This window comes from Mytilus galloprovincialis, chromosome 5 (genome assembly GCF_965363235.1).
Source record: "Mytilus galloprovincialis chromosome 5, xbMytGall1.hap1.1, whole genome shotgun sequence".
Classification (NCBI taxonomy): Eukaryota; Metazoa; Mollusca; class Bivalvia; order Mytilida; family Mytilidae; genus Mytilus; species Mytilus galloprovincialis.
In genome coordinates, this window is record NC_134842.1 from 5,257,876 (window position 1) to 5,284,783 (window position 26,908).

Sequence of the window (26,908 nt, forward strand, 5' to 3'; positions counted from 1 at the left end):
TATCTGTTTTACATGTCTGCCTGCCTTGTTGAAAATCAGCACCTTTGTCTTATTAGTATTCACATTGAGACACCAATCTTTGCAAAATTTATCAAGCATTCCCAGCTTTTCTCGTAGTCCTTCAGCTGATGTAGATAATAAAACAATATCATCAGCATACATTAAACAATGTAGATCTTTGTCATTGACATTAACTGGGTCTCTAGTATCTGACAAATATCTGGGCAAATCATTTATGAATATCTTGAATAAATTCGGACTGAGGTTGTCACCTTGTTTGACTCCAATATCTAATGGGAAAAAATCACTTACTTGATTTTGAATTTTGACACATGATTTGCTAATTTCATACATACTTTTAATAATGTTATAAAAATAAGACCCAGCCCCAATATCTAGTAGTTTAATCTTGATCCCTGTATGTATAACAGTATCAAAAGCCTTCTGAAAATCAACAAAACAGGCAAACAGTCTACCTTCTTTTGAATTACAGTATTTGTTAATAAGACAGTTTAAAATAAACATATGATCTGCAGTTCTGGCTTTCCTTGTGAATCCAATTTGACTATCATGTATAATATTATGTTCCTGAAGAAATTTGTCCAGTCTTAGACTTAATATTCTATTAAAAAGCTTTCCAATTGCACTTGTTATTGTTATTCCTCTATAATTGTTAGGGTCACTTGTATCGTTGCTTTTAAAAATTGGTGTAATATAACCTTCAGCCCAAGATGTTGGGTATATACCTGAAGACAGACAAGTATTAAACATCTGTTGAAAACTTTTTAAAAGGAAAGTCTGTCCATTCTTTATCATATTATTACTAATGTTATCCAAGCCTGATGATTTATTGCATTTTAAGTGTGAAATGGCTTTGGATATTTCAGACTCAGTGATAACGGAGTCCAACACGTTGAAACATTTTGAGTTTTCTAACTGTTTCAGTTTTTCACATAGCTCTGTATATCTACTTTGAAATTCACCTTTCAGTTGTGACAACTTTTGGAAATGTGATATCAAAGTTGATGGTTGTACTCCACATTTTTTTTTAGTTTCATTTTTTTCCTGTAGTTCATTAATTAAGTTCCAATACAGTTTTGGATTCTCTTCGTGCAAGGAGTCCAGCTGACTAATCAATGATTGTTTGTATTGTTTGTATTTATATTTCCTTAGTTTGGAGTATTCACGATTCAGTTTATAAAAGTGATTTTTGATAATTGGATCATATGGAAATCTTGAATAAATTTTTCCATAATTAAGCAAGTTAGTTCGAGCTTGTTGTAAACTTGCGTCAAACCACTTTTTGTTTTTTTGTTTGTTTGTGTGTTTTTTTAAAGGTCGTTTAAGTGATAGATTTGCTGCTGATAAAAAGATGTTTGAAAGTTTTGATGATGCTTCATCTACTGATGTCTGAGTAAATTGAATTGTGCTGTTGTTGAATTCTAGTATGTAGTTTTGTAGTGTATCTGAAGAAAGTGTTTCTTGAAATTTTATTGCTGAACAGTCAGTCCAGATATAATTAGGTGTCATATTTTTCAACTGGATTGGAATATCATTTTCTCCAGGAACACAATATTTTGCAGATAATTCCCACTCAAGTTTACAATGACAATCAGATAATGTGGGAATAAATCTGGATACTTTAAAATACAGTACATTTTCAAGAATTTCTTCCGACACAGCAACATAATCAACCACACTTGCACCATTGGGGGTATAGCAAGTAAAATTACCAAATGTATCACCAAGAACTCTGCCATTTAAAATTCTTATTTGTTTACTAATGCAAAAATCCAAAACTTCTTTGCCTCTTTGATCAATTTTTTGGTCTCGACTTTTTCTTGTCATAATGTTTTTGTCAGTAGGGTATGTATCAAAAATTGGAGTATAAATTTTGAATCATCGTTTACTATAAAGTCATTTTCAGAGCCTATTCTGGCATTAAAATCTCCACATAACAAAATTTCACCCATTTTTTTATACTGAAAGATATCTTTTTCTATGCATTCAAAAACATCAGAAGAGAGTTCTTGGGTATATTTAGACGTAACAGGGGGGTTGTACAGTACACAAATAAATAGGTCACTTTTAAATCCAAAAAAGGATTTTTCTAATTTAATCCATTGATAATCTGGATTACTGTTAATCAATATTTTGACATGAGGTTTAACGTGACTTTTCTGTAGAATTGCTATACCCCCAAAATGACGGTTATTATTTGATAATTTTCTACATATTGGATGATAATGAAATTTACCAATATTGTGTATTTGGGAATTATATCCCACATGAGTTTCGACTAAAAAAACAATGTCGTAATTCTCTATATGTTTCAGAAAAAGGGGATCCTCTGCTTTATTTATGCCCTTTGAAAATAAGCCACCTATATTCCAATAACCAAATTTTACAGATGATTGGTTTGATTTTGGCATTTTGGTTGATACAATTTATTAAAAAGTCCTGGTCACTGAGCAGAGTGGATTCAACAATTGCATGATATATATGAATTCATATCTTCTTTTTTTTATCATTTTTGTCTATTTTGTGATGTATTATGTAATGTGTTATTTTGTTTTCATTTATGCCATCAACCCCATTGGGGTATTATAGTGCATTATTTTCAATAAATCTATTACGTACAAAGAGTGACATGGCTTGAACGACAGTCTCATGCATGCATGCATGTACGGTGTGTTACTTGCTGAATCGGCGGGAAATGCATATATGCAATCTGCGATTTGGATGTTAAGGCGAGCTGTGCATGTACTTTCTGCGAATTGGCTAAAACGGCGAGCTCTGTATTGACAGTCTGTGACTATACTGAAATGACGGGGGGAAAATATCGGTTGCGTTATCGAAAAGTATTCAAACTTTTCTGATTGGGTTCCATTAAAGTATCCTCCAGAACTAGAAATTAAAGAAACAACAGACAGGGCTTCCTCCGCCTCATTTATACTTATACCTCGAATTTGACATACTAAAGTACTCGGTCATCACAGTACCAGAATCTATGACAAACAAGACGATTTTAATTTTGAAATTATCAATTTCCCCCACCTTAGCAGCAATATACCAGATTCACCTTCATATGGGATATATGTTTCCCAACTCATTCGGTATTCAAGAGCTTGAGGCTGCTACGCTACTCATACTTAATAAAACGTCACCAGCGTCTGAGCAGAAAGTTGATGAACCAGGGTTATGTCAAAGACCGTCTCGTACAGTTCACCGGAAGATACCAAAACCTTGTTGATAAATATTCAGTATAAACTTCACAAATAATACATGATGGTCTTGAAGTATAGATTCTAGGTACTGACGTTGTTTATCATCTTAATTACGTGGTATAGTGTTCTTTTATTTGTCTTTGTATATTATTAACCTTTACTGTTTAGTCCATTTTTGGTATTAGCATTTTGACGTGGCTGGGTATGTATACATACCGCCATTCTGTTGTTGTGCTATGGTCATTTTTTGTATTCTTGTCTTTCATTTTTGCTTATGTGCTTTGCCTATATACCATTTTGTTTTTCTTTTTTGACATACTTCTTTGTTTTTAAAGTGATTAAGATTATAATACAACGTTGACTGCTGTACCCCAATTTGTGACATTTTTACCTATTATATATAAATAAGAAGATGTGGTATGAGTGCCGATGAGACAACTCTCCATCCAAGTCACAATGTATAAAATGTTAACAATTATAGGTCAAAGTACGGCCTTCAACACGGAGCCTTGGCTCACACCGAACAGCACGCTACAAAGCCCCCAAAATAACTAGTATAAAACAATTTAAACATGAAAAACACCGGTCTAATCTATATAAAAAACGAGAAACGAGAAACACTTATGAACCAAACCAACAAGCGACAACCACTGAACAACAGGCTCCTCTGTTTGTTTTGTTCGCACATTTTTGTCAATATAATGGAATTCTATGCGACTGTCATACAAGTGATAGGTTTAGCTAGTATAAAACCAGGTTTAATCCACCATTTTCTACATAAGGAAATGCTTGTACCAAGTCAGAAATATGACAGTTGTTTTCCATTCGTTTAATGTGTTTGAGTTTTTGATATTGCCATTTGATAAGGGACTTTCCATTTTGAGTTTGCTTTTTATTTCACTTTGTACTAACTTAAACGAGGGGCAAAACATGTACGATCTTTGACTTGGTGAAACGACAGGTAACACATGAATGATGCATGTATGTTAGCCGGAATGGTTGAAACGACAGCGACTATATGTGATTGGCTGAAATGACGGGCTATACATGAACAATCTATGAATGACGGGCTGTTCAGGGAAAACGGTACTATTTATTCTGCCATAGGCGACAATACTAACATTTTCTAAATTTACCAGTTTTTATAATAAAAACCTGGATAAAACAGTTATGAGTGGTGTTAGTACTTTATTACTGTATTCTAAAACTTGAAGCCAAATAGTATCATGACCAATTTCCAACGGAGCTTGTTTATGTTATCCATGCCCACCGTCATTTTGCATTAAATTTATGAAATTTTGGAAGCCTTTTCGAATAATTCTCTAGAAAATATTTCAATAGGTTTTAAAATTTATATTGTAAATTTACACACTGCAGATATTCATAGATAAATAAAAAAATATATTGTACCCTTACATCCAATCACAGCGCTCCTAAGTTGACTTCCTTCACCTGTCTTGGATACACAAAAGGCCAACCTAATGCTGGGAAAATGTAACACTACCGTTTTCCCTATATACACAATCTATGACTGACTGAAATGACGGACATTCACATTTATGAGTTGTGATTAAGGTTCTTTCACCTGTAGCAAGTGCAACTGGAATTTCTGAGAGCATATTTGGATGGAAAAAGTATTTTCTGTTAAAGAAACCATTGAATTTTTAATAGAAATCAGAAATTGACATTTTACGAAAAAAATACTTGACCTTTACGTCAGGATAATCATATTCTTGATTATATATTTACTCAGGAGTATAATAAACGTCTAAATCACTTCCTGTTTTCTTATATGACATTTGTACCCACTGAACTAACTCGAGTTGATCTGACGTCTGACGGTCTAATTTAGGACTGTCCTTATCCCTAGCAAGACAGACGTCAGAGCAATCCTGGACCTCCTACGAATAAGAGGGCTCAAGGGAGTAATCTTTGTACATATAATTTTGTAAACTAACATTTCAGCTGTCCCAAAGACGTGCATTGTTGTACTGATAAGAAAGGGAAAGAATAATGTTTCTGTTGTTGTTGTTCCATTTTTTGGGGCGGGGGAGCTGATTGGGATGTATAAATAAAGCCGTTATTGGGGTAATAAATAAGACGCAATGTATTTGTCAACTACTTATGGCAGGAAGGTCAAATTTTTATTTTATCCGAGATCATTGTAACTTAACTAGTCAAAACAGGAAAATAGTCATTATTTTCAAATCAGTAAGTCTTTTCCAAGATCATTTTAAGCATAAAAGGCGAATACGTTTTAGTAAGTAATTGTTTTGTCCTCGTTTAAACTAATCCATTCCTTCTTAATGTGTCATTGACTTCTATTTCCCTACAAAAATACGTATAGAACATTTCAGTCTGGTGTCTTTTTTTGTTTCTTTTTTTATGAAATTTATTTGAATATATACCTTTTAAACTTAATGTTTGTATTCTTGACTAGTTCTATATTGCTATATTTTATGGTGGTAAATTACCCTTATTTCACTATTTTTATAACCTACTTAATTGCATTTTGCATATATATATATATATATAATATTCTCTAGTTAGCATGTAAACTTAATACTAATTATAGAATACGTCGCTCGCAATAATTTATGCTTTTCTCTCTCTCATCATGTTATTACATGACTATAAGTGCAGTAGTCAACATCGCATGGAACAGGATTCAATCATGTAAAAAATGAAAACAAATGACGAAACGCTAGAAATTGCTACTACCACGAAAAATAGCGTTTTAAGTAAATATTTGACGGGAATTTTTTTTATAGAAATGCTGAAATAAATATTTCAAATTACACATGAAAATAAAGATTGATTCTTAAATTTTCACATTATGATAGAGAAAGAATGAAAATATAATATTCATAGGCTTAGGAAGACACAGATTATCCGAAAAACGTTTACTTAGCGTTGTCCCATGTAACAAACTCGAAACATAAAACTCGAACAATTCGTGAAATGTTCACGCAACTCTTCGAAATTTTGCATGAACATTGTATGACGTGATATATTTCAGTATTGGTTAACATGGCTGTCTCCATTTAAAATTTGCATGCATATTTTCAAAAGAATATGATGTACGGAAATGTCCCATCGGAAATTTAATTTGGAAACTTGAAACATTTCAGTTCTAAAATAAAATTTTGAGAGATAAATCATTAAATTGTAAGCACCATCGTTTTGTACTAAGTGTTAGCTCCCAAAATTCGAATTGAAAAATAGATTGAGCTACATATTCAATTCAAAACAATAGATTTACAATGTCTTGCGGAAATGTCCGAGTTAAACTTTCATGCCTTCACAAAACTTTCACGGCCAAAAAAACAGAGATTTGATTTCGAGAAGATTATTTTTCGGCTTTGATAACTATACCAATAAAAAGTACTTAATTTGAAGTTGAAGTTGGTACACCAAATAGCCTTAAGATTACAGGGTTATCTATAAAAAATATTAAAATACGGATTAATGAAAATGTCTTGCAAGTTTGTCCGTTATCATAATTTGACGTCGCCACAAGCGTAATATGATAGGGACGGCATGAACTGCATTCGCGTGTTCCTTCCTTCACTAAATATAAATGTCCTGCTTTCAACAAAACGAAATGATGCACACATTACAAAAATGCACATCTATAAGACGATCAAAAAGTAAGAAAACTTCAGTATCATAAGTATAAGCTATTGTATGTCACTGCTTGAATAAAATCATACTCGGTTTGAATATATAATGCAGCAATATTCCTCCAAAAACACATAATTACTAGCAGTAAAATGAATATCCTATGTTAATTATAAAATCATATTGGATTGGATTCTCATGGCATTTATACTTGTGTGTTATACTTTACATTTACCCAAAAAGGAAAGCAGAAAAGAATTAGATAAAGCGCGTTTCCAATTTAACGTCATTTTTCTGTTACACTAAATGGTAGCAATATCTGACGTTGCGTCTATTTACCTTCATCAGGAACGGTCAATGCCAAATATTTGAGAGCCAAGGATGTACAAGAACCGAAACAGTTGAAGAGCTATACGACCAACAAACTGATTCGCCCTTGGTACGGACTGATTATCATGTTTATAGCTAAATGTATCCACGCGTACTTCAATAAGTGTTTTAGAGTACGGGACATACATTTCTTCACGTAGCTTGATTCAATAAATCGACACATTATAACACTGTCATTATGATCTGACAGGAAATCCGAAATAACATTCCTTTTTAAAAAGTCTCCCCCGTTCGTTGTACTTGAACAAAAGGATATATGATGACTACAATGTATACAATCAGTCATACACTCAAAACAGATGATTTCATTAATCTTTTAGCCGGAAGCCTGATTTGTATAAATAAGCAATGTTCAAACAATAAAAAAAAAAATACATTTTGAATAGAAGTAGCAATGCAATCTCACATTACAATATTGTGTATCTGTTTAATGAATGGATATATACCATCGACACTTCTAGTGAATGGTATTGAAAATGATACAAATGGCATCGACGCATTCCTCGGACATTTTAACTTCAGTGCTGATGTAAGTGTTTATATTCTTTAAAAACCAATATTTCGAAAGACTGAACATCAAATTACATTCTCATGAATTACTGCAGTATATAGATAGATTGTTGTTTGCTTAAGCTTATTGCCCAGCGGCAAATATTTCACGCGTATTCAGTGTGAGATAACAAAAATACCACAAGCAGATCTGTAAATTGGGTCGACCGGGATGAAAGACTAGAAATGCATACTACTGAAGCACGCCTCCGGGTGCGGGATTTTCTCACTGTATTGAAGACCCAAACTCCATTGGTGGCCTTTGGCTGTTATCTGCTCTTTAGTCGGGTTGTTGTCTCTGACACATTCCCCATTTCCATTCTCAATTTTATACTACTTGAAAAAAAATTATGTTGAATAAGGACAGGAACAGATCATCTACAGATCTACCAATGAGTTGTTACAAAGGTTCATTAGCATGCAATCAGTCTGGCAGTCTTCCTTCACGGGACATCGGCTTCAAAGTTTCTATTCAGACTGAGCGTGACTGTGTAGATATACAACCCACACAGCCAAACGGACGTCAATCTTTATAAAATAAGGAGAAGTGGTACGATTGCTAAGGAGACAACTATATACCGACACCAAATGCCGTAAATGTTAGCAACTTAAGCTCACGTACGGATTTCAACAGTAATCAAAACCAATACTGAATACGGCATAGCAAGCTATAAAAGACCCCGACAATGTAAAAGAATTCTAATGAGAAAACCAACGGACTGATTTATGAACAAAGCAACCACCGAAAAACAATGGGGGTGGGGGGGGGGGGGGAGGGGGCGGGGGGAGGTCTGTTTTACTGCTGAAGTTCATTCTCTCCGGGTACTCCGGCTTCCTCCACCAATAACATTGACCACCAAAATATACACAATAGTGCTGAAAGTGACGTTAAACACCAATCAGTCAATCACTTGGGACAGGAACAAAATGTTTTTTGTCGACGGTTGGGCGAAGTCCAAGTGACGATATTTCTTCATTCAAGATATACCAAGATACATATTTACAACAAAAGATGGACGTCGTTATACTAGGACATGGGAAGACTTTTCATTGCTTTTTTGATTAACATGTTTTTTTACGATAAATCAAAACCAATCTTCAAAGTAACCAAAACATCTAGCTTTACCCATTACAGACTAAATAATGAAGGTTGTTTTTATGTTTCTGTGTTTTGTTGTTTTATCAAATTTGATTTGAACACCACAAATATATATCCAAGAAAGAAATAGGATTCCCTCTTTTGTTATTTATGTTTAGCCTTATATAACATACCATTTCATTTTACGTTTTTGTTTTTTCCTTCCTGTAAATATGCAATGCTGAGTGTATACCTTTGCTCATACATGTTGTGCTAGCCAATTTGTAACAATAAATCAAATTCATTAACAAAAATATGCGACCGAAAAATATAGATAGTAATATTACTTCTGCATGAAACAAGTAGACTGTATTTTCTAGTTTTTAATGACCAGTACTTATGCAAAGATCATTTCTGAAAAATTCTTAAGAAAATATGTTTTCAACTCCCTGAGGCAAAGTTGACCTAAGATAGAATTAGATTGCCTTTTTGTATCATCTTTGGTCATATTGAGCATAAAGCATTCAAGTATTTTACACCATTGGCTTTCAATTTTGGGTTTCAGCGTTCAGGATGAAGTTCAATCTAGAAAAGCGCATCGAACGAACGCAATTAAGTGTAATTTTTATTTTCATAAATAACATGAACAGTTTTTAACAAATAATTTATTATTTTTGAATTTAAGAACTTTCTAGAGCATTTTGGATATATGGAATTGCCAACATCAGGAGAAAATATTTCTCACAGTGCTGAAAGTAGAGAGAGGGCTGTAAGGTACATGCAGTTTTCTACAATTTTTATGTATTTCTTTGTTTATATTAGTTAAGCTTTAAGTTATTATACTTATTTGTTATTCTTTGTTTTCACTTGTCCGTATCCCATCATCTTTTCCTCAATTGTCGTAAACACTATAATTCCCATCATCTTTTCCTCGATTATGAGATCACCGAATGGGACTTATTTATGAATGTGTATTTTGCGACGCTCAACATAACTGGTGCCTCTGATGGAGCATGATAGGTTCAATCCCAGCTTATGTTGGGGTATTTGTTGCTCAGTCTTTAGTTTTTGTCTCACCCGTGACAAAAGTCGCGGAAGGCGAGACATAAGTATTGCTTTTCCGGCGGCGGCGACGACGGCGTGTAGGAACAATTGTTAAGTTTTCTACTTGTGATAGATCAATAATATTTTCTATAAAGTTGCATTTCTATCAGTACATATCAATTTGACCACTATTTCGAGGCCTTGTCCCCAAAGTCATGGTCCAGCGACTTTGAATTAATTAGCAATTTTCAATGTTATTAATAAGTTTTCTGCTTAAATCAGTTTGATAGGAACTACTTGTGATATATCAGTGATATTTTCTATAAAGTTGCATTTCTATCACTACATATCAGTTTGACGACTATTTCGAGGCCCTGCCTCCCTTTATCATGGTCAAGCGACTTTGAATTAATAAGCAATGTTGCTGTCCATCAGATTGTCTTTTTCTGAATTTTATGCAGACAGGCGAGACATATCTCTGTGTCAACAGTTCATCTTTATAGTATTTTATTGACCTGTAAAGTTTTTTAGTCGACTTTCGTTTTTTGTCAGGGCGTTGTCAATTGATCTTATACTTATGAGTTTTGGATGTCCCCTTGGTATCCTTTTTTATGAATAAGAAAGCAATCTGACTTTCATGTAAACAAATTGCAAAATATGTTTGTCTTTAAGATGATTTTTCACGTATGCTCTAACATAGCGGTAAATACAATATTCGAAAAGAGCATACATCGCAGTGTATCCCCGTTAAAAAGAAATTAAAGTTTAAAAAATATACTACATCGCTACATTTGTTTTTAAAAGAAACATCACTATCTCTTTGTATCTTTTACTTTTTTGTTGTATTGAATCCTTTAGGTTGCACTTCTTTTAATATAGACAATGCAATTTTCCATATGAAGTTCTTTTTTACGGATAAAACTGCCATTTTTACTATGAAGTTTCGTAACAAATTATATCCTACAATGAAAGTTCATATGTACGACTATTTTTGCTATAAGGTCAAAACATAGGACTGTCCGGCATATTTTCAACATTTACATGCCTGTAGCTTCTAAGAGTTTAAACTTATACTAAATATCTGTACTACCCCTCCCTTCACTTTGGGTCTTCCTCAGAATTCAATTTGTCCGCTATCCATGTGTATTCATACTTGTAAAATATACAAGTTGTGTCTCTATGAGATAAAACATAGAGATCATATCTGGGAACCAATAGGTAAACAAAGCAAAATATATATGAATATTATATATCTCCCCAAAAGAGGAATGGTTTGTACGGAAGCCCATTTAGGACCTCCCAAAGATATATATCGCGAATTAAAATCGTTGTCACGAATTGTAGAATTTGATATCACGAATTCGTAAAAATAGTTATCACATTTATTTTTGGTAATTCGTGATAACGGATTTAAATCACAATAATAAATTTTATAAATAGTGATAACAGATTAAGTTTGTTATCACGAATTCGTAGAAATAATTATAACGAATTTAATCCGTTATCACGAATTATACTATTTGTTACAACGGTTTTAGAACCGTTATCCCGAATTACAATAATCTGTGATAACGACTTTAATCAGTAATCACGAATTACAACAAAAAAATGAGTGATAACAAATTACACAAATTCGTGACAACAAATTTAATCCATAATGACGAATTCTAAAATTCGTTATCACGTTTTTAATCCGTTATCATGCATTACAAACAAAAATAGTCGTACGAATTTAATCCGTTAGAACGAATTAAAAAAACTGTTATAACTGATTCCATAAATTCTTGATAACGAATACAATCCGTTATAACGATTAATACAATTCGTTATCACGATTTATAAAATTCGTTATTCCGGTTTCAATTTCAATCCGTTATCTCGAATTACAAAAAAAGTGTGATAACAAATTTAATTTGTAATTACGAATTACAAAAAAAACTATTATTACTAATTCCGGACATTTGTTATCACGAATTTAATCTGTTATAACGAATTCTTCAATTCGTGATAACGGTTTAAATTCGTGATTCGAATTCAAATATATATTTTTGAAAGGTTCTAAATGGGCTTCCGTATATGTTTTTGTACATTTTTACTTGTTGTATCTGAATCCTTTACGATACTGTCGGTTGTTCTATATCTTTGATTCTTTTACTTGTTATATTTGAATACTTTACGACATTGTAGGTTATTTCAAGAATACTACGGTTTGACAGTTTCGGGAATAATGGATAAAAATACTATTGTCCAGATGAAACGACCTCGTTGTGGAGTTCCAGATATGGGCAAAGGATCTCCAAATGGACCTGCACCATTTACAGCCCCAGGTAAATTTAAGCAAATGAAAGCAAGCGTTACCGGCGATTGAATCTGAAAGCAGGCGTTCCGAATATACACCGTGCCTAACGTAATATTATTAGTTATCTTGGTGTAATCAGGGGTGTACATAATTTTACACAGGTGTGGTAAATTCATACACCCTGAGAAGCAGTTGAAGGGTGTATGTATTTTTAACACCGGTGTAAAATTCCGTACACCCCTGATTACACCGAGATAACGAATTTATTTCTTATGAAGCGTTCCTTTACTCATTCTTAAACCGGGATGTAAAATTGAAAAATGTTGATGAAGAATTTCCTGTGCAACACTTTTCCAACACCGATGTTGCTGTGCATTGTCAAATATGTTTTTTTTCTTTATTTCTGGGAAATTTGGAAATTTGTTGTTTTTTTATTTATTTATTTTTAATTTTGTGGAAAGTGATAATTATTTTCAAATTCTTAAATTTTTAATTTTTTTTTCATATTATGCCTCCAATTTTTTTTTTTATGCATTTTTTTTTGTTATTTTCTTAATTTGGCATTTTTTTTTATTTTTTGGGAATTTTTGGCAACATTTTATTTATCCCCGGGTGAACAAGGGTGGAGTGTTATTTACACCAGAGTAATTAACCAATCAGATTGCAGGATGTTTGCTGAATTAGAAATAAGTGTCATTGACACAGATTAACATAAATAATCAAAAATGTATCGCAGATTGGCTCAGTGGTTTGATTAATAATTAACTCCATACTTTTAGAACAGTCATATGTCTATATTTGGGGCAGATGTTAATGGTAATAAAAGCCTTACTTTCCCGGAAAAAAACTTTTTTTAATTATTTTTTTTACTGGCTACAAGCTTGGAACAAATTGACAGTATTATAGTCAATACCCCATGCTCATCGTCGTCTTGTTGACAACAGGTGGAAAAAAAACTATCTTACAATGATTGCTACAAATATAAAATCTCTAGTAATTGAAAAAAAACAAAAACATTTTACATCTTTTTCAGATATATTTCTGTAAGACTTTTTACATACGTTCTGTAGTTATTATTATGTTGATCAATTTTAGGTTATAAGTGGAATAAAAACATCATTTCTTGGAAAACTAAGAGATATTCTAGAAAGCTTCCGGCCTCAACACAAAGGTAAAATATGCTTCTTGATATACGTATTTCTCTTTAGAAAAACGAATTTGTGATATAAAAGTCAGTTTAATTTGCCGTCGACGTTTACTAAAAAACTAGCGTGTTAAACATATGAATGGTGAATGTAGATAGCTATCATGATCAATATGACGGCGATTGACAAGCTTGCAGTCTTCAACTCTAGACAAGGGTCGACACAGTAAATGTGTCAACATGGCCGACAATCAATCCCAAATATTGTTTCATCCATATGCGATATTCACTGATGATATTGTAATGTTTGAAGAGACATCACCAGACATGTTTAGAGTTACAGTTTACAGTTTAGAAGCAAAAGATTGCATGTAATTAAACGGTGGCTTTGTTGCCAAAATGGACATAGAAAGATTTAACACTTTTTGTTTTCGGTGATATTTATGTCGGTATAAATTTTCTATTTTAAAGTTAACCATTAGTGATAGTAATCATTCAATATATATACCTTCAAACCTGTTTGATTGATTATTGCTGACTAAACGTCCAGTGGCAATCAGTTCAAGAATACCCAGAACGAGAACATGCAAAAACACAACTGGATGGTTGTGCAAGGTAGGCTATAAACCGGGATGAAGGTCGGGGCAATTTGGACTGCCATTTGAAATAAGCGTCGAATGTTGGATTGAGGTAAAAATTTAGCCTTGCAACAGGCTACCTACAGACCCTCAGATAGTTGTTGCAAGGTTAACTTAAGCATTGTTAAGTGCAAAGAGTGTGACACTTTTCTTAAATGACGCATCGACTTTAAGCATCCCGATCAGTCAAACGGAAGCCCTACTCTAATATGTGGTTTACTGTCTGAACAAGAGAGTCATCCAGAGATTACCATATGTTCTTAATAATCTTTGTATATCAATTAAGGTGTCTGTATATATATATATACTATAACCGATCATATGAGAGGTAACTAAATATGATTCAATAGCCAGCATATAAGTCAGAAGAAGGCAATTAGGAAATTTACTATTACGCGGTGTATAAAACAGTTTCATGGATAGGTAACGCCTAATTTTCCTTTCTATCATTCATTAATGTAGATTTGCCTTTGAGAATTCATTTAAGAAATGGTCGGATGTGACGCCATTAAAATTTAAATATACAAACGGAGATCCAGATATAGAAATATATTTTGCAAGAGGTAACCATGGTGACGGCGTTGGAAATAGGTTTGATGGTCCTGGTATGTATGGTTATGACACAAAGATAAATAAGACATAACAAAATTCAAAAGTAAAAAAACCAAAATAAGAATTCATGTTTGCACCCAATAACCTTTTGAATAATGCTACATATATATATATACCTACAGTAATCGGTAACATATAAAAACGTCAATTGAACAAATGTGGAATTTATGTTAAGGGAACTTATGTTGTTTATCAATGTCTGGCCCACACACTGCGACCCTCTTTCGTTGCTTCAGTGTTACCCAGGGTGAGCCACTAAATAAATTTATTATTGCCATTTCAGTTAATGTTCCTTTGAAAAAGTTTAATTCATTTGATAAAAGTTTGAATTAACATAATGTTTACAGATACTTGTGTGAGGGATTGAATTTTATCCCTTGTTGACAGCAATGTCTCTTCATCCCTCCCCTCCTGAATTTCCTATTTTTTATTACATTTTCCCGCAATTCACGTGACTTTTTGAAAGATGCCACTTGACCAAGAGAGGCGGAAAAGACCAAAGGTATTTCTAGCTCATAAGACGTCAGACTAACACAGCCGTAGCGAAAAAGAAATAAAAAAACCAAAACAACATTATTGTTTAATGAATTTATGTAAGACTTTGAATAAATGCTTTCTAGTTTTAATGATGTTAAAACTTATACACATCTCCATAAGTTTATACCGCTCGAATAAGACAGTTTTTTGTTATGATACGTATGATTTTATTTACTGGGTCTGACCATATATGGACTATTTGCCGCTGGACGATGAACAAACAACATTGATTCAATCTTATTTAAATCTAATACTAAACTATTATTAACTTACTATTTCAGGAAGAGTCTTAGCGCATGCATTCTATCCAACGGATGGTGGTACACATTTCGACGAGGATGAAAAGTGGGTCTTTAGGGGCAATGCCAATGACGGTATAGATCTTGAGGTAGTCGCTGCTCACGAGTTCGGCCATGCCTTAGGTCTTGGGCATTCCAAGAATAAAGATTCCTTGATGTACCCAGCTTATAGATTTCAGAGTAAGGGATGGAAACTTCACTACGACGACATGATACAGTCGTTATACGGTGATACTTTATTACGTTTTTATGTTTAGAATAATCTTTTCTCCATTAACAAGTCGTGAAAACAACCGTTACGATACAATCAACCCTTTTAATGATCTGATATGACAGAATGTGCACTCAAACATGAATTGCATGCTATTAAATTTACAGAAAATGTATACTTGTGTAGGATGTTTTTATTTCCTTTTTTTCTATTAAAAAATATAATTCTTTTCAGGGTCACCCCCAGAAACATCCACGCCATCGAGGACAGTTCCAACAGTCAGGCCAACGGAGACGTACAACACAAAGTACAACAACAAACCGAGCAGTCACAAGAAGAAGAACAACACAAAGATTCTCTAAATTCCCTGACACCACTACCAAACCCAATTTACCTGGTGGAACTTGTAATCTTACGTTTGATGCGATTACATTAGGTTTGTTTAATAATGTTTTTTCCCCACTTTTGTTATATTATATGCATCATGATTAAGAACACTTTACTGTGATTATGGTAAAAACGAATATCAGTTGGGCGCTACTTAAAGCACAGGAATAAAACAAAATGCAATAGTAAAAGAGGGATTTTATACTAATTTTATTCGTTTGTTTGCATTAAAAAAAAGGAGATATAAACGATGTAAGTAAATATACAATTTGCTGTAATATATTTCACTTTTCAGGTCCTGATGGTAATACTTATGCCTTTAGAAACATGGAAGTTTATAAACTAGGCAACGCTGGAATGGCGCCAGGATATCCTAAGAAATCGTATGATGTATTTCCTAAAGCACCACAAAATCCTTCAGCTGCTTTTCATGCTCTGAATCATGTCTACATAATTAAATGTAAAATTGAGATAAATATGTTCGTATGCTATATCGTAGTTTAATATTTTCCGCGTTTCGAAATACAGAGGAAAATTATTGTACTAACGGTTCTTTCATATATACATGTATGGACACGTGATACAATGGTATTAACTAGTATCACGTGAGTGGTCATTTTTCGCGGGTTAATTTCCCAATAAGACCATTCTTTCGCCAGATTTGAACTGGTCAAGTTCTAATATAATCTAATTACTGTTTGCGTTTTTTTATTTTGTACTATATAGATATATATATTACAAGTATACATTTTTGTTGTATTTTGTTTATGTTAACATATTCCAATTTTCAGTGCTGTCGATTGTATCTCCCATATTACCAATGTGGTTTCAACTGAGCGGGCGGAGCTTACGTTTCAATTTGCACAAGGACAGTCTATTCGAAGATGTGTGTGATAAGGATGATTGCCGTTATAATTATTACTGATTTTTAATCACCTATTAGTGTCATCAAAACATTATACAATAACGACATATGCAGAATTTGCAGCTGATGTCGTTATGGTTTTACTTTCATATTTGTGACAATTTTTACATGTTTTAATCTGCGCTTTTCAAGAACATGCCACGTCCACTTGTATTTTTGTCCATCTGATGAGTTAAGCCTTTTTCAACTGATTTTTATAGTTCGTTCTTATGTTGTACTGTTATACCACTGCCCCAGGTTAGGGGGATGGTTGGGATCCCGCTAAAATGTTTAACCCCGCCACATTATTTATTTATGTGCCTGTCCCAAGTCAGGAGCCTATAATTCAGTGGTTGTCGTTTGTTTATGTGTTACATATTTGTTTTCGTTCATTTTTTTTTTTACATAAATAAGGCCGTTAGTATTCTCGTTTGAATTGTTTTACATTGTCTTATCGGGGCCTTTTATAGCTGACTATGCGGTATGGGCTTTGCTCATTGTTGAAGGCCGTACGGTGACCTATATTTGTTTATGTCTGTGTTATTTTTGGTCTTTTGTGGATAGTTGTCTCATTGGCAATCATACTAAATCTTTTTTATGTGTCTCATTATTTGTATTCCAAATACGCACATAGTGTTTACATATTTTAACCGAATCAATGACCACAACTGGACACTTCATTGATGAGTTTCTTCTTCTACTTTTTCCAGGTAAGGAACCGAATTCAAATTTTGAATGTATGAGGTCCCGCGAAAACTAACGCAATGTCGGACAACACAGAAAGTTTTCTTTTGGCTATTTACAGGATAAAACGTTTTCTATATATATACAATTAAAACTATGTACAGGATGTTACTGTCTAAATTCTAGCAGAGCATGCCTTCAGGGCAGCTCTGAATCCATCAACTGTGTCAGCTGATGTTGCTGATGTTGGCAGTTGGTTCCAGTCTCTAATGGTCCTTGGAATGATTGTCCGAAGGCGTCTGTTGTGACCCTTTCTTGGAAGAAGCGGTTTTTACATCTGGTCTGGCTATCGTTTGGCGTAAGATATTAGTGCCTGTCTATGTCTATCAGATCATGTTGGATTTTGAACAGCATGCATAGCCTATTTTGTTTCCTGCAGTCTTCAAGGCTTTCCCATTTTAAAGATGTTACCACTTTTGGTACACAGCCCGGTGTGCGGTCTGTGTAGTTGTTGTTTACAAATCTAGCTGCTTTTTTCTGTACTTGTTCGATTGCTTTTATTTTAGTCTGTTTCGTAGGGTCCCATACTCAACTGAAGGTCTTACTATTGTTGAATATGCTACTGCTTTGACCGGTTTAGTGCAATCTTTTAAGTTACGTCGTATGAAGCCTAGTGTTATGTTTCCTTTTCTCACTATGTTGTCGATGTGTCTGTCCCAGGTTAGATTATTGCTGATAGTAACTCCCAGGTATTTACTAGCTTCAACGGTGTCCAGTGTGTGTCCGTGTAATTTGTAATTAGTTGGTATTACAGGACGGTTCTTGGGTTGTATTCTAATTACAATGCATTTTTTTGCATTGAAGCTCATTTGCCACTTATCTTCCCAATCCTCTAATTATGTGAGATCTTCCTGTAGTAGGTCACTTTCTGCTTGGTTACTGATAGTTCGATAGAGTTTATTCTTAAACACCTTTCTATAGATGGACTGATCTACAATGAGCGAACTAGTTAAACTCCGCCCATTCAAGTAAATTAAATCAAGTAATACACCTCTCGAGACGATCTTCCGAGCATTAGCTAGGGTTTGGACACAGGTTTTCTTATCGACTGAGTTAACTCGGTTGTTATTTTTTCCTGGCCGGCGGGTTCGTTTATGACAGAGTAAAACTTTTCAATTCGTATTGGAAGTTTGAATATTGGTTATATATGTAGATATTATTTTCATTTTAATTAGTATGTGTATTAATACTAGACTATAATAAATTCCGGTGTCCTTCTAGTTTTGTGGGCGATCGGCAATTGTAAAATGTGTTTGAGATATTTTTGCCATATATTAGTATAGTGTGTACTTGTTTTTCTTGATACGTTTTCATTGTTCATATACATATTGCATTCAGTTAAATTCTAAATTCCGCACAAGGCGTTTTGAAATGATATAGCTACGTAAAAAGAGCAACTGGATAGGAATGTTATTACCTAGAAACTGTTTTAATGGTTCAAGCTTATAAATCATTGCAGAACAAGAACATTTATTCAATCATAGTTAAATTTTAATGGAGATAGGAAATAAGTTGACATTATTCTTAAATTGAAATGTCGTTATGTTGTGGGTTTTGTTTTACGATTTTATGTAATAAATCAATCTTACACGAGTTAATAAAAAAGTTATATTTATAGGAAGACGTCTTTGGAGGTATAATAATTTCAAGTTGGATGATCAATACCCAAAAGAAATGAGAAACATGCCTTCACGTCAACATATTAACTTTGCATTCACATATAAAAACCACTGGGGAGACGAACAGATTTACATTTTTGGTGTAAGTAAATGCATTTCTAGAAATGATAATATTAACGGCATCAATTTAAGTGCACCATATGCGCATTTTGACATTAATGGCTTTTCAGTAGTGCTTGATACAGCATTAATACTGCATATTTCGATAAAGCAATGTCCGTATTTTCATGCCAGTACCAAGAACTGGCTACTGGGCTAGTTATATTACCGGGAACTGAGACTAGTTTGAGTTTAATAACCAAAAACATATTAACACCAATATCAAACACAAGTTAAATTCAAAAAGGGGTAGTCCGTAAAACCTGACAAAATCAGAATGGAAAACAACTGTCCTTGTACAGGCATGTTCAGAACAAAATTGTGGATTAGCTAGCTAATCATCCTAAGTGTATGGCAGTTGTTTTTAGTTCCGTTATAGCAACCCAAACATAAATAATAGGATAATGTGACAATACTTGGTATCCAACAACCAAAACTTTGTAAACATACATCAAAGACATACAACACAACTGACTTAATTTTCAAAAAATATAGAAATAAATCTGACAAAGACCTCAACAAAAAGTTTTTTTTGTAGTTGATCGTACATATACAGTAAACGTTTGTGTCGGACACCTTAAAGTACAGAGCTAAATAACCGTCTTTGCTTTCATGTGATGGTATATTATTTTTCGTTTGACCGTGAACTTTTTAACATCTGACCCACTTTGAACTGGTATTATCCTTTTTTCTAATCTTTCTTTCTAATGGCTAAATTAGATTTAACTGTAACGCTAGCCGACGATTGTAAACTGGCTTTTATAGTGTTTAGCATTTATAAATGTTCGTATATTGAATAATGGATGTACATGTACATATTTATAGGATACACATTTCTGGGAATTCAATAAATATACGGATGATGTGTTGCCAAGATATCAGTTGCCAATTTCATCTTATTGGATAGGTGTACCCAATTCATCTGACGCTGGGATACAATGGAACGACAATTATATCTATTTATTCAAAGGATCAAAGTAAGTAAATGATTTCTTTCTACAGAGAATTTTTTATAAGAATCGCATGTATTGTTGTGTAAATGAAACCATCATACTGAATTCTGTTATTTGTTTCCAAAACATAGAGAAAAAATGATGTTATCGCGCACGTGTCACAATCCACAATAAATTACTATAAAAGTATTTTGTCAGTTACATACATTTTAGAAGTTCAAAGGCAATGTTCAATCATCATTTCAAGAGCGTCTGAGTTCAGCCCGAGTTTTAACGGGGATCATTTTGTTAATTGTTTAGTTTTTGTATAGTGCTTTGTGGAATGTTTTTTTCTGCTCATCTATTTTCTTTTGACCAATTGTGTTGTCTGCAATTCTTCGACTATCGTTTTATATCGCCTTCTTTGTATTTTCGTTCTTAAATATTGAAATAAACAGGTTGAACAGTTAGATTACAAATAACACCCCTGCTTTAATAATTTGTTCAATAGGAAGACGATGAGCAACGGATGTGACAACTTAAAATGATATAGAAATATAAATTATGTCACATGAATCATTAACTAAATCAAGCCAAATACATTTTCAGATATATTAAAATGGATCCAAGAAAACGACGGGTTATTGCAGGTTATCCAAAAGACATAGCACCGTCCTGGATCAAAGGACTTTGTAACTCAGTTCCAAAGTAACCATTCAAAATTGATGTCATACCATGACATAACAGGAAATTACAGATGAAATGTATCATTAAAATCATTTCAGTAACGAAAAAAATCATTAAGATACTATGCTTATTATTTGAACGCCATACCCATGTTTCGTATATAAAAGACTCATCAGTATAAATATGAAATTATAAAAAAAAGTTCTAAGGCCAAACTTACTGGCTTGACTACATGGCTAATTATGTTATATTGTTCTCGTAATCCCTAGGAGTCTGAGTGGGAAATATATTGAATTCACAATATTTTTAGTCCATCATGTTCGTTGGATGCTTTCTTAACCTGACAAACTTTGAAAATAGTGTTCCAATATAGTTGTTTTCTGGTAGATTACGCTGTTATGTTTCTTTCTCATTTTCTATAAATCAAACCAATAACGGGAGATGAATATGCCGAATTGGAAAAATCTTAATTGAAAGTTAATTTCAAGAAAATATCTCCAAGAAATACCCGTATATCGTTTTTTTCGCGTGTGTTTAATTTTCGCGGAAGGTAAAGAAACGCGAAAATTTGACCCCAAGTAAATTTTCCTGCATATTCCAAGATTTACCAAAATCTGAGTCTTTTGTGTTGTTCGACAGATTACAAGAATGATCGTAAGCAATTAAAATCCCTGTTTTCATAATAATTAAATTGGATTAACCTATGTGTCACACCTTTTGACAACACCGCAATCAGATGTTTATGATGGACGATCTATTGTATTGATTGATGTCATAACCCAAACAATAGACATTTAATATAAAAAATAGAATACAAACAAATCACCTTTACCATTGTTTACATGGATATTTGTAATGGTCAAGACCTTTAAAGTTTAACATGCCCCAATGAGCATAATTAACGTTCCTTAGAATTTCTGTAAATTAAATTGTGTATTTTCGTTCGTTTTACTCGTATTCATTTGTGATCGATCACCTGTCAGTTAATAAAGTTTTTGTTGTTTACTTCTTTAACCATGCAATATAGTTATATTTTTGCTTGAGTTTTCCCATTCAGCGACAATTATTCACAGTGAAAATATAACCTGCCCATTTTGTCATGATATCGCGAAAAAACCCCGATATACGGTATTCTATTTTTGTTTTTAGACATTTGAATACTTTTTGAATGTCTCTTTGTTTGTCCGTTCTTTGCATCCGCAACTGCGAAATCTAAAAATAGAGTTCAATAAAACTGTCAACGTATCTCCAGCTACTGAATATCGAAATCATTTAATCCAAATAAAATGTTGGGTCTTACATAGCAAATTATTTATATAAACAAACTGGCAAATAATTTCTTTTAAGCTTTCGCTTCAATTCAAAGGTAAGGTTACATCGATGGCTTCAGTCGAAACATGTTGACCGACAAATTAGGATTCAAAAACATGCTAAATATAAGTTTATCATTAACCACTAAAGATTGCAGACTATTTTTTTTTTTCGAACTGTAAAAAATTCAAATCTATATATTAGAGTTTGTTGACATGGTACATTATTGATTGCACCATTGTTTCTCAGAATCTAGATAAGAATGAACTTAAAAACGTATGGTTTGCTTATCAGCATTGAAATTCTCTAATGGCTTGTTCTGTGCAATACACATGGTCTCGTTCTCCTGTATTTTGTACAACGTTTTGTTGTTTTACTGTACAGTCACCAATGTACGATGGCATGCTGTTATACCAGTAACTGCGTGCACTTTTTGATACGGTATTGTTTATTATAGTTTATATTGCGTTTGTGTTTTGTTTATCTATTATTTCATTGACTGATGTTTTAGTGAATGTTATTTCATTGACTGAGGTTTTAGTGAATGTTATTTCAATTACATTTTATATGTTAAATGATCGAGCGGAAAATAGTGGGTTGAGCTCTGTCAAAACTATTCAAAGTCAAATCAAATTAAAATCTGTTGAGGTGTCTGTCTAAAGGCAGGTACTTCGTTAATGGTTTTCATCTCATTTTGCCCTTCATTTTTGCTCATGTATATTGTCTATATGCCATTTTCAACATTTTTCTTTGTTGAAATAGTTATTTGTTTTTATAGAGATTAAGAGATTAATATAAAAAAAGAAGTTGTGGTATGATTGCTAATGAGACAACTCTCCACAAGAAACCAAAATGACACAGAAATTATCAATTATAGGTCACTGTACGGCATTGAGCATAGGCCCTATCGCAAAGTCAGCTATAAAAGGCCCCAAAATGACAATGTGAAAAAATTCAAACGAGAAAACTAACGGTCTTATTTATGTACAAAAAATGAACGAAAAACAAATATGTTACACATAAACAAACGACAACCACTGAATTACAGGCTCCTGACTTGGGATAGGCACATACATACAGAATGTGGCGGGGTTAAACATGTTAGCGGGATCCCAACCCTCCCACTAACCTGGGACAGTGGTATAGTTATCAAAGGTACCAGGATTATAATTTATTACGCCAGGCGCGCGTTTCTTCTACATAAGACTCATCAGTGACGCTCAGATCAAACTAGTTGTAAAGCCAAACAAGTACAAAGTTGAAGAGCATTGAGGACCCAAAATTTCAAAAAGTTGTGCCAAACACGGCTAAGGTAATCTATTCCTGGGACAAGAAAATCCTTAGTATAACAGTACAACATAAGAACGAACTATAAAAATCAATTGAAAAAGGCTTAACTCATCAGATGGACAATAATACAAGTGAACTTGGTCGGGTACTTGTACATCTCAACAACAAAAAGACACTAGGTACAGATCTGAGAGTACCCTCAGTTAAGATTATATTACATGTTGACTGCTGTCCACCGATTTTTTTACGTTGTTATCTATTATATATAAAAAAAGAAGATGTTATATGATTGCCAATTCTCCACAAGAGATCAAATGACAAAGAAATTAACAGCTATAGATCATTGTACGGCCTTCAACAATTAGCAAAGCCTGTTTGCTTCGCTCGCACTTGTCAATATAATGGAATTCTATGCAACTGTCATACAAGTGAGAGGTTTAGCTAGTTATAAAAACAGACATAATTCACCATTTTCTACCTCAGGAAATACCTGTTCCAATTCAGGAATATGACAGTTGTTTACCATTCGTTTGATGTCTTTGAGCTTTTGATTTTGCCATTTGATAAGGACTTTCCATTTTGAATTTCCCTCTGAGTTCGGTATTTTTGTTATTTAACTTTTTTTGTAATGTGCATTTATTCGTAAGTTTGAAAATGTGTTGTTAAAAGTAAAGTTTTCGTAGTATCTGCTAATTTATTCACAACTTTTAAGACTCAATTTAGAGATTGAAATATTGTATAGTCAATTGTTGACATATTGTATAGTCAATTGTCGCAAATTTTATAGTCAATTGTTGAAAATTGTATGTTAATCATTATATGTCTTTGTCCTGATCATTGGTGTGTACCCAACATTTTCTTTAATTCACACTGTAATGGCAAAACAAAGATTGAGTTATTTTTTCCATTATAGGAATGCTATTTATATAAAACATTTTATCGACGTTTAATAAAATCATGTTTTAATGTTGTGGGGCCCCCAATATTAAACTCACTTTACTAGAAATACTCTAGAGGTACATTTCTTTAACCTACGCTCATACATACACTATTACATTTTACCAGAGACGATCTTGACATGTTGAATCATTTCCGGAGCATAATAAAAGATACTCACTCATGGACTCATTCGATGTAATTGATACATATACAAGTACAGTGCATTAGTCTTGTTCAAATGTAACACAACATTTTAATTATGAGATACCTACTCGAATTCAATCAAACGCGATAGTAGTTCTCCAATGTTCTAAATTTTATGAATACATATTTATAAAAACCTAAAGGAATCGCATCTGACCACTGTTTAAGTGTATAAAGATATAATACCACGAATACATTTCTTTCGCATCATTTCTTGCTTTTTTATGCATGAAAAAAGATAGCTTAGTGTGTGTATCTTGAAGAATGCACTACAATGATATGTTAATTATAATTTGAAAATAACTACTTGCTCGAAAAAAAAAACAGCGGGAAAGCAGAAAAATGCATACCTCAATAATAATCAAAGAACGAATTTGCCGGGTTTACAGGTAAATGGGAGATTCATTTGGAAGATATATACTTTATATTGCGAAGGATGTGCTCGAAATATCATATAAACCATAAGTACAAACATTTTCATTGCGTTCATTAGTAAAAAAGAGTCGACAGATACTAAACGGATAATCAAAGTCAAAAAATATATATTGATTTCCTCTTTGCAAGTGAGCCACACCTTTTAAATTAAATCAAAATATGAATTGACAATGCCAAAAAAAAAAAAAAAATCAAAATCAAACAATCAGAAAGGAAACAATATGAAAATAAGAAGATGTGATATGATTGCCTATGAGACAACTCTTCACAAGAGACCAAATGACACAAAAATAGTCTATAAAACACAACAAATAAATAAGATTGTGCAACAAGAATCCCACCAAGAACCGATCGTGATCTTAGGTGCTCCGGAATGGTGAATAGACTTGCTCCTCATTTGGCACCCAACGTGTTGCCCACACTCGATAGTAAGACTAATTTGGTAGATCAAATCGAGAGGGGGAAGACAGGATTGCGGTTATAATTCGAACACACCCGTCGTCATTTGTGAAGCAGATATTCCATAACGTTCAACTAACTTGTAATGGTGTCAGTTAAATTGTGAAAATGACCATTTCAACTTTATCACTTGAAACTCCATATTCAAAGTAAAAAAAAACAAAAATACAGAACTCCAAGGGAAATTCAAAACGGAAAGCCTTTTATAGGACGGCAAAATCAAAAGCTCAAACACATCTAACGAATGAAAAAAAAAACTGTCATATTCCTGACTTGGTACAGGCATTTATAGCGTCCTTGTAGCAACAACCGTCTATCATGAAAATTATGATAGGAAATGCAAGCTCTTTAATATTGTATTAACTTGGAGATAATTTGCATTATCTATGAAAGTAGAATGTACATATTTCAGTAAGTTGCACGAAAATTATTCAGATTAGTCATTAACGGACCTTTATTTTGTCACCTGAATTATCTTTTGTTTGATTTTCACCACAGACTCAATCTTCTTTTACACAATTTAAAGTTCTATGGATAAGCCAATGCAGTCCCATCAATATTTGTTTCTATAATTTCTACCAAGGTTGTAGCAATGCTTTGCTGAATTTATAAATCGCTCTCTAAAGTTCAAAATTGAAGAAAAAAACTCAATTATGATAATAAAACAGAAGTCAGGGATAGTTGAAATTCAACCTTAGATAGACTTATATGACCTACCGAATTAGACTTTTAAGGGCCAGGTGAGCTTTTCTCATCACTTGGCGTCCGTCGTCGTCGTCCGTCGTTAACTTTTACAAACATCTTCTCCTCTGAAACTACTGGGCCAAATTAATCCAGACTTAGCCAAAATCATCTTTGGGGTATCTAGTTTTAAAAAATGTCCGATGACCCGGCCATACAACCAAAATGACTGCCATGGCTAAAAATAGAACATAGGGGTAAAATGCAGTTTTTGGCGTATAACTCAAAAACGAAAGCATTTAGAGCAAATCTGACATGATGTAAAATTGTTTATCAGGTCAAGATCTATCTGCTCTGAAATTTTCAGATAAATCGGACAACCCGTTGTTGGGTTGCTGTCCCTGAATAGGTGATTTTAGGGAAATTTTGCTGTTTTTTGTTATTATCTTGAATATTATTATAGATAGAGATAAACTGTAAACAGCAATAATATTCAGCAAAGTAAGAT

General features: G+C 33.2%; 1 protein-coding gene across 1 annotated transcript; it reads left to right on the forward strand.

Annotated features, from left to right (window-relative positions):
* Positions 1–7,465: 7,465 nt before the first annotated feature.
* Positions 7,466–21,191, forward strand: LOC143076965 (matrix metalloproteinase-19-like). The gene is made up of 12 exons (XM_076252861.1): positions 7,466–7,767; positions 9,551–9,639; positions 12,097–12,236; positions 13,304–13,379; positions 14,453–14,595; positions 15,421–15,689; positions 15,836–16,085; positions 16,332–16,519; positions 18,064–18,115; positions 19,303–19,445; positions 20,288–20,439; positions 21,004–21,191. Exons 1-12 carry the CDS (start codon positions 7,633–7,635, stop codon positions 21,104–21,106), a joined length of 1,740 nt encoding a protein of 579 aa, XP_076108976.1. The 5' UTR covers positions 7,466–7,632; the 3' UTR covers positions 21,107–21,191.
* The last annotated feature ends 5,717 nt before the right edge of the window (positions 21,192–26,908 follow it).